This window comes from Salmo salar, chromosome 12 (assembly GCF_965601325.2).
Source record: "Salmo salar chromosome 12, fSalSal1, whole genome shotgun sequence".
Lineage (NCBI taxonomy): Eukaryota > Metazoa > Chordata > Actinopteri > Salmoniformes > Salmonidae > Salmo > Salmo salar.
In genome coordinates, this window is record NC_138302.1 from 13,492,362 (window position 1) to 13,502,500 (window position 10,139).

A 10,139-nucleotide genomic window follows, 5' to 3' on the forward strand; every position below is an offset into this window, starting at 1 on the left:
CTATGACTCAGTACGTTTGTTTTAGTGGTTTATTGCGCCATCCTCAGGACTTGACAGGTATTACAACCAGACTAACAGAAACCTTCTCAGGTACATTACAGATGAAACATCAGTCTATCACTTTTAAATTGTTACATTTTGACTATTTTACTAATGATACAAGTTAAGCATTTTCACACACACCATAGAGTCATACAGACAACATGGTGAGTAATTATACACTACCGACTGATATCAAGCTGAATGTAAAGGCTGCTCGCAAACTACACAAAATACATTTATAAATAATGACAAATAAATACAAAACGGAGACGACAACGAGTGGAGAACCTTCTAGTCAGTGTGACAGAAATAAAACTGTTTCTCTGTAAACAATGAATAATGATAAAGGAGAATAAAGCTACCATACTGCTACAGCGCTGCCATTGGCCAGGGTGAGATCTACAGCGCTGCCATTGGCCAGGGTTAGATCTACAGCACTGCCATTGGCCAGGGTGAGATCTACAGCGCTGCCATTGGTCAGGGTGAGATCTACAGCACTGCCATTGGCCAGGGTGAGATCTACAGCGCTGCCATTGGCCAGGGTTAGATCTACAGCGCTGCCATTGGCCAGGGTGAGATCTACAGCACTGCCATTGGCCAGGGTGAGATCTACAGCGCTGCCATTGGCCAGGGTGAGATCTACAGCGCTGCCATTGGCCAGGGTTAGATCTACAGCACTGCCATTGGCCAGGGTGAGATCTACAGCGCTGCCATTGGTCAGGGTGAGATCTACAGCACTGCCATTGGCCAGGGTGAGATCTACAGCGCTGCCATTGGCCAGGGTTAGATCTACAGCGCTGCCATTGGTCAGGGTGAGATCTACAGCACTGCCATTGGCCAGGGTGGGATGATCTACAGCGCTGCCATTGGCCAGGGTTAGATCTTGAGTTGTTACGTAGGGCTGACTCAAACCAACACAGTTGTTATGTAGGGCTGACTCAAACCAACACAGTTGTTATGTAGGGCTGACTCAAGCCAACACAGTTGTTATGTAGGGCTGACTCAAACCAACACAGTTGTTATGTAGGGCTGAGTCAAGCCAACACAGTTGTTATGTAGGGCTGAGTCAAGCCAACACAGTTGTTATGTAGGGCTGAGTCAAGCCAACACAGTTGTTATGTAGGGCTGAGTCAAACCAACACAGTTGTGATGTAGGGCTGAGTCAAGCCAACACAGTTGTTATGTAGGGCTGAGTCAAGCCAACACAGTTGTTATGTAGGGCTGACTCAAACCAACACAGTTGTTATGTAGGGCTGACTCAAACCAACACAGTTGTTATGTAGGGCTGACTCAAACCAACACAGTTGTTATGTAGGGCTGACATTCATTATGGAAAGAGGGATATGGTAAGCAGCTCCAAGTCTGTTGTTGATTGGTCGATTGATTAATTAATTGATATGATACATGGATAACAGATCAGTGTGGTAACATGGATAACAGATCAGTGTGGTAACATGGATAACAGATCAGTGTGGTAACATGGATAACAGATCAGTGTGGTAACATGGATAACAGATCAGTGTGGTAACATGGATAACAGATCAGTGTGGTAACATGGATAACAGATCAGTGTGGTAACATGGATAACAGATCAGTGTGGTAACATGGATAACAGATCAGTGTGGTAACATGGATAACAGATCAGTGTGGTAACATGGATAACAGATCAGTGTGGTAACATGGATAACAGATCAGTGTGGTAACATGGATAACAGGTCAGTGTGGTAACATGGATAACAGGTCAGTGTGGTAACATGGAGAGCAGGTGAGCGGCAGGTGAATAAAGCTAATATGTGTAGTAACAATATGACACCAGTAGGGGGCGGTGGTGTATTACAGTAAATACTGAGGCAAGGGCCCAATCCCAAATGGACATCTAACTGAAGGAGCTCTATCACCACAGCAGCCCTCCGTACCCCTCTACTGTTCAGGGTCATATATAGTATTCCAGGGCTAGGCCAGGTTGAGGTCAGTGGGGTCGGCTACAGAGTTATCAGAGGGGGTGTCCTCCAGGGAGGCCTCGACAGTGTTGTTCCAGGGGCCGTCCACCTGGGGGTCAGAGCTGTTGGCCGAGGGGGTCTCCCCGACCACCGGGCCCTGAGAGGGGGTCACCTCGGGGGCCTGGGAGGGGGTGGGTGTCCGGTTGGCTGGGAGATCTGAGGGGGAGTCAGCGATGGTGCTGGAGGAGATGTGTGTGGCATTGGGTGTGTGTGAGGTGTTGGGTGTGTGTGTGGCATTGGGTGTGGCGTTGGGTGTGTGTGTGGGGGTAGGTGTGTGTGGTGGGGTTGGTTCCTGGGGGTCAGAGCAGACGGCCTCTCCCTCAGCTACGTACCACACCTCATTGTGTCTGTTCAGCAGCTTCAGAGGACTGGAGAGAAACACAGGAAAGAATCAATACAGACACAGACAGACAGACAGACAGACAGACAGTTCATATAGGAAGTGGGATAGATAGAGAGAGATAGACAGAAACACAGGACAGAATCAATACTAAGAGAGAGAGAGAGAGAGAGAGAGAGAGAGAGAGAGAGAGAGAGAGGTGTGTATGTGTATTTATGAGATCATAGTGTGTGTGTGTGTGTGTGTGTGTGTGTGTGTGTGTGTGTGTGTGTGTGTATCTGAGATTAGTTTGTGTGTACATGCAAAAATGTGTTTGTGCATATGTGTGTGTCCAGGCCTACCTGTCGTAACCCACTCCGTAGTGGTAGGTGTGGTTGTAGTCAGCCTGGACTCTGGCCAGCTCCTTGGTCAGTAGGTGAGCATGAAGCCTGGAGGTTACAGATAACATCCAGCCTCCGTAGCTACGCACGTACACATCCATAGAGGGCATCTCAGTAAAGTAGAGCTAGAGAGAAACATCCCAACAACAATAACACATTATAACATCACTGATAACATCCGGCCTAGATTAGTTCACACAGACATAATGACATGGCACAATTCCTTAGAATTCAAGTCATTATCCCCTCTGATAGAAATAACTCCAGAACCATAAAGCATTATCCCCACAGATATATAGATCATAGAGCATTATCCCCACAGATATATAGATCATAGAGCATTATCCCCACAGATATATAGATCATAGAGCATTATCCCCACAGATATATAGATCATAGAACATTATCCCCACAGATAAATAGATCACTATTCCCACAGACATATAGATCATAGAACATTATCCCCACATACAGTGGGGAGAACAAGTATTTGATACACTGCCAATTTTGCAGGTTTTCCTACTTACAAAGCATGTAGAGGTCTGATATCATAAGGTGAATGCACCAATTTGTAAGTCGCTCTGGATAAGAGCGTCTGCTAAATGACGTAAATGTAATTTTTATCATAGGTACACTTCAACTGTGAGAGACGGAATCTAAAACAAAAATCCAGAAAATCACATTGTATGATTTTTAAGTAATTAATTTGCATTTTATTGCATGACATAAGTATTTGATACATCAGATAAGCAGAACTTAATATTTGGTACAGAAACCTTTGTTTGCAATTACAGATATCATACGTTTCCTGTACTTCTTGACCAGGTTTGCACACACTGCAGCAGGGATTTTGGCCCACAGACCTTCTCCAGATCCTTCAGGTTTCGGGGATGCCGCTGGGCAATACGGACTTTCAGCTCCCTCCAAAGATTTTCTATTGGGTTCAGGTCTGGAGACTGGCTAGGCCACTCCAGGACCTTGAGATGCTTCTTACGGAGCCACTCCTTAGTTGCCCTGGCTGTGTGTTTCGGGTCGTTCTCATGCTGGAAGACCCAGCCACGACCCATCTTCAATGCTCTTACTGAGGGAAGGAGGTTGTTGGCCAAGATCTCGCAATACATGGCCCCATCCATCCTCCCCTCAATACGGTGCAGTCGTCCTGTCCCCTTTGCAGAAAAGCATTCCCAAAGAATGATGTTTCCACCTCCATGCTTCACGGTTGGGATGGTGTTCTTGGGGTTGTACTCATCCTTCTTCTTCCTCCAAACACGGCGAGTGGAGTTTAGACCAAAAAGCTCAATTTTTGTCTCATCAGACCACATGACCTTCTCACAATCCTCCTCTGGATCATCCAGATGGTCATTGGCAAACTTCAGACGGGCCTGGACATGCGCTGGCTTGAGCAGGGGAACCTTGCGTGCGCAGGATTTTAATCCATGACGGCGTAGTGTGTTACTAATGGTTTTCTTTGAGACTGTGGTCCCAGCTCTCTTCAGGTCATTGACCAGGTCCTGCCATGTAGTTCTGGGCTGATCCCTCACCTTCCTCATGATCATTGATGCCCCACGAGGTGAGATCTTGCATGGAGCCCCAGACCGAGGGTGATTGACCGTCATCTTGAACTTCTTCCATTTTCTAATAATTGCGCCAACAGTTGTTGCCTTCTCACCAAGCTGCTTGCCTATTGTCCTGTAGCCCATCCCGGCCTTGTGCAGGTCTACAATTTTATCACTGATGTCCTTACATAGCTCTCTGGTTTTGGCCATTGTGGAGAGGTTGGAGTCTGTTTGATTGAGTGTGTGGACAGGTGTCTTTTATACAGGTAACGAATTCAAACAGGTGCAGTTAATACAGGTAATGAGTGGAGAACAGGAGGGCTCCTTAAAGAAAAACTAACAGGTCTGTGAGAGCCGGAATTCTTACTGGTTGGTAGGTGATCAAATACTTATGTCATGCAATAAAATGCAAATTAATTACTTAAAAATCATATAATGTGATTTTCTGGATTTTTGTTTTAGATTCCGTCTCTCACAGTTGAAGTGTACCTATGATAAAAATTACAGACCTCTACATGCTTTGTAAGTAGGAAAACCTGCAAAATCGGCAGTGTATCAAATACTTGTTCTCCCCACTATATATATATATATATATATATATAGAGATCATAGAACATTATTCCCACAGATATATAGATCATAGAACAATATCCCCACAGATATATAGATCATAGAACATTATCCCCACATATATAGATCATAGAACATTATCCCCACAGATATATAGATCATAGAACATTATCCCCACAGATACAGTGAGGGGAAAAAAGTATTTGATCCCCTGCAGATTTTGTACGTTTGCCCACTGACAAAGAAATGATCAGTCTATAATTTTAATTGTAGGTTTATTTGAACAGTGAGAGACAGAATAACAACAACAAAAAATCCAGAAAAACGCATGTCAAAAATGTTATAAAATGATTTGCATTTTAAATGAGGGAAATAAGTATTTGACCCTCTGCAAAACTCCCAGTCCTCTTTGCAGATCTTCTCAAAGCCATTAAGGTTTCGAGGCTGACGTTTGGCAACTCGAACCTTCAGCTCCCTCCACAGATTTTCTATGGGATTAAGGTCTGGAGACTGGCTAGGCCACTCCAGGACCTTAATGTGCTTCTTCTTGAGCCACTCCTTTGTTGCCTTGGCCGTGTGTTTTGGGTCATTGTCATGCTGGAATACCCATCCACGACCCATTTTCAATGCCCTGGCTGAGGGAAGGAGGTTCTCACCCAAGATTTGACAGTACATGGCCCCGTCCATCGTCCCTTTGATGCGGTGAAGTTGTCCTGTCCCCTTAGCAGAAAAACACCCCCAAAGCATAATGTTTCCACCTCAATGTTAGATGGTGGGGATGGTATTCTTGGGGTCATAGGCAGCATTCCTCCTCCTCCAAACACGGCAAGTTGAGTTGATGCCAAAGAGCTCCATTTTGGTCTCATCTGACACAACACTTTCACCCAGTTGTCCTCTGAATCATTCAGATGTTCATTGGCAAACTTCAGACGGGCATGTATATGTGCTTTCTTGAGCAGGGGGACCTTGCGGGCGCTGCAGGATTTCAGTCCTTCACGGCGTAATGTGTTACCAATTGTTTTCTTGGTGACTATGGTCCCAGCTGCCTTGAGATCATTGACAAGATCCTCCTGTGTACTTCTGGGCTGATTCCTCACCGTTCTAATGATCATTGCAACTCCATGAGGTGAGATCTTGCATGGAGCCCAAGGCCGAGGGAGATTGACAGTTCTCTTGTGTTTCTTCCATTTGCGAATAATCCCAACAACTGTTGTCACCTTCTCACCAAGCTGCTTGGCGATGGTCTTGTAGCCCATTGCAGCCTTGTGTAGGTCTACAATCTTGTCCCTGACATCCTTGGAGGGCTCTTTGGTCTTTGCCATGGTGGAGAGTTTGGAATCTGATTGATTGTTTGCTTCTGTGGACAGGTGTCTTTTATACAGGTAACACACAGATTAGGAGCACTCCCTTTAAGAGTGTGCTCCTAATCTCAGCTCGTTACCTGTATAAAAGACACCTGGGAGACAGAAATCTTTCTGATTGAGAGGGGGTCAAATACTTATTTCCCTCATTAAAATGCAAATCAATTTATAACATTTTTGACATGCATTTTTATGGATTTTTGTTGTTGTTATTCTGTTCAAATAAACCTACCATTAAAATTATAGACTGATAATTTCTTTGTCAGTGGGCAAACGTACAAAATCAGCAGGGGATCAAATACTTTTTTCCCTCACTGTATATAGATCATAGAACAATATCTCCCCTCATTTTGACCTCAGAACAGCCCCAATTTGTTGGGGCATGGACTCTACAAGGTGTCGAAAGCGTTCCACAGGGATGCTGGCTCATGATGATTCCAATGCTTCCCATGCTTGATACACACGGGAAACTTTTGAGCGTGAAAAACCCAGCAGCATTGCAGTTCTTGACACAAACCGGTGTGCCTTGCACCTACTACCATACCCCGTTCAAAGGCACGTCTCTATTGTCTCAAGGCTTAAAAAAACGTATTTAACCTGTCTCCTCCCCTTCATCTACACCGATTGAAGTAGATTTAACAAGTGACATCAATAAGGGGTCATAGCTTTCATCTGGATTCACCTGATCAGTCTACGTCATGGAAAGAGCAGAGCATAATTTTTTTGTCAACTCAGTGTAGATACACTACTACATGGCCAAAAGTACGTAACATCTCATTCCAAAATCATGGGCATTAATATGAAGTTGGTCCCCCCTTTGCTGCTATAACAGCCTCCACTCTTCTGGGAAAGCTTTCCACTAGATGTTGGAACATTACTGCGGGGACTTGCTTCCATTCAACCACAAGAGTATTAGTGAGGTTGAGCACTGACGTTGGCCGATTAGGGCTGGCTCACAGTCGGTGTCCCAATTCATCCCAAAGGTGTTCCATGGGGTTGAGGTCAGGGCTCTGTGCAGGCCAGTCAAGTTCTTCCACATCGATCTCGACAAACCATTTCTCTATGGACCTCGCTTGTGCACAGGGGCATTGTCATGCTGAAACAGGAAAGGGCCTTCCCCAAACTGTTGCCACAAAGTTGGAAACACAGAATAGTCTAGAATGTCATTGTATGCTGTAGCGTTAACATTTCCCTTAACTGGAACTAAGGGGCCTAGCCCGAACCACGAAAAACAGCCTCAGACCCTTATTCCTCCTCCACCAAACTTTACAGTTGGCGCTATGCATAGGGGCAGGTAGCGTATTCATGGGAACGGCCAAACTCAGATTTGTCCGTCGGACTGCCAGATGGTGAACCGTGATTCATCACTCCAGAGAATGCGTTTCCACTGTTCCAGAGTCCAATGATGGCGAGCTTTACAAATCAAATTCTATTGGTCACATACACATGGTTAGTAGATGTTATTGCGGGTGTAGCGAAATTCTAATGCTTCTAGTTCCCGACAGTGCAGCAATATCTTATAAGTAATATCTAACAATTCCACAACAATACCTAATATACACACATCTAAAGGGATGGAATAAGAATATATACATATGTATTTATATGTACACCCCTCCAGCCGACGCTTGGCATTGCACATGGTGATGTTAGGCTTGTGTGCAGCTGCTCGGCCATGGAAACCCATTTCATGAAGCTCCCAATGAACAGTTCTTGTGCTGACGTTGCTTCCAGAGGCAGTTTGTAACTCAGTAGAGAGTGTTGCAACTGAGGACAGATGATTTTTACGCGCTTCAGCACTCGGCGGTCCCGTTCTGTGAGCTTGTGTGGTCTACCACTTCGTGGCTGAGCTGTTTTTTCCTAGACGTTTCCACTTCACAATAACAGCACTTACAGTTGACTGTGGCAGCTCTAGCAGGGCAGAAATCTGACGAATTGACTCCTATGACGGTGCCACGTTGAAAGTCACTGAGCTCGTCAGTACGGGCTATTCTACCACCAATGTTTGTGTATGGACATCGCATGGCTGTGTGCTCGATTTTATACACCTGTCAGCAACGGGTGTGGCTGAAACAGCCAAATCCACTAATTTGAAGGGGTGTCCAGATACTTTTGTAGCACTGCAGACCGGTCCCAGCTCCATAGATGTATACTGTACAGCAGAAGAGAACATCTTGATTCATCATCTGTTGAGAACATCACTGTGTATACCAGCGTAGTGTAACGCTAGGAACGCCAAGTTCCTGGGTTCAAATCCCGCAGGGGTCGCACACACTCACATGCTAGAAATATACACTGCTCAAAAAATAAAGGGAACACTGAAATAACACAATGTAACTCCAAGTCAATCACACTTCTGTGAAATCAAACTGTCCACTTAGGAAGCAACACTGATTGACAATAAATTTCACATGCTGTTGTGCAAATGGAATAGACAACAGGTGGAAATTATAGGCAATTAACAAGACACCCCCAATAAAGGAGTGGTTCGGCAGGTGGTGACCACTGACCACTTCTCAGTTATTATGCTTCCTGGCTGATGTTTTGGTCACTTTTGAATGCTGGCGGTGCTTTCACTCTAGTGGTAGCATGAGACGGAGTCTACAACCCACACAAGTGGCTCAGGTAGTGCAGCTCATCCAGGATGGCACATCAATGCGAGCTGTGGCAAGAAGGTTTGTTGTGTCTGTCAGCGTAGTGTCCAGAGCATGGAGGCGCTACCAGGAGACAGGCCAGTACATCAGGAGACGTGGAGGAGGCCGTAGGAGCGCAACAACCCAGCAGCAGGACCGCTACCTCCGCCTTTGTGCAAGGAGGAGCAGGAGGAGCACTGCCAGAGCCCTGCAAAATGACCTCCAGCAGGCCACAAATGTGCATGCGTCTGCTCAAATGGTCAGAAACAGACTCCATGAGGGTGGTATGAGGGCCCGACGTCCACAGGTAGGGGTTGTGCTTACAGCCCAACACCGTGCAGGACGTTTGGCATTTGCCAGAGAACACCAAGATTGGCAAATTCGCCACTGGCGCCCTGTGCTCTTCACAGATGAAGCAGGTTCACACTGAGCACATGTGACAGACGTGACAGAGTCTGGAGACGCCGTGGAGAACGTTCTGCTGCCTGCAACATCCTCCAGCATGACCGGTTTGGCGGTGGGTCAGTCATGGTGTGGGGTGGCATTTCTTTGGGGGGGCCGCACAGCCCTCCATGTGCTCGCCAGAGGTAGCCTGACTGCCATTAGGTACCGAGATGAGATCCTCAGACCCCTTGTGAGACCATATGCTGGTGCGGTTGGCCCTGGGTTCCTCCTAATGCAAGACAATGCTAGACCTCATGTGGCTGGAGTGGGTCAGCAGTTCCTGAAAGAGGAAGGCATTGATGCTATGGACTGGCCCGCCCGTTCCCCAGACCTGAATCCAATTGAGCACATCTGGGACATCATGTCTCGCTCCATCCACCAACGCCACATTGCACCACAGACTGTCCAGGAGTTGGCGGATGCTTTAGTCCAGGTCTGGGAGGAGATCCCTCAGGAGACCATCCGCCACTTCATCAGGAGCATGCGCAGGCGTTGTAGGGAGGTCATACAGGCACGTGGAGGCCACACACACTACTGAGCCTCTTTTTGACTTGTTTTAAGGACATTACATCAAAGTTGGATCAGCCTGTAGTGTGGTTTTCCACTTTAATTTTGAGTGTGACTCCAAATCCAGACCTCCATGGGTTGATAAATTGGATTTCCATTGATTATTTTTGTGTGATTTTGTTGTCAGCACATTCAACTATGTAAAGAAAAAAGTATTTAATAAGATTATTTCATTAATTGAGATCTAGGACGTGTTATTTTAGTGTTCCCTTTTTTTTTGAGCAGTATATATAAATATACACACAC

The 10,139-nt window shown here is 45.9% G+C and overlaps 1 protein-coding gene across 1 annotated transcript in view; it reads right to left on the reverse strand.

The window, feature by feature from the left end:
- Nucleotides 1–15: 15 nt before the first annotated feature.
- Nucleotides 16–10,139, reverse strand: part of LOC106594818 (heme-binding protein 1) — a 12,907-nt gene continuing 2,783 nt past the window's right edge. Inside the window, exons 6-7 of the mRNA XM_045690733.2 lie at nt 2,724–2,887; nt 16–2,410 (exon numbers count right to left, since the gene is read on the reverse strand). Of these exons, the coding sequence (XP_045546689.2) occupies nt 1,996–2,410; nt 2,724–2,887 (579 nt within the window). The 3' untranslated portion in view covers nt 16–1,995. The remainder of the gene's footprint in view (nt 2,411–2,723; nt 2,888–10,139) is intronic.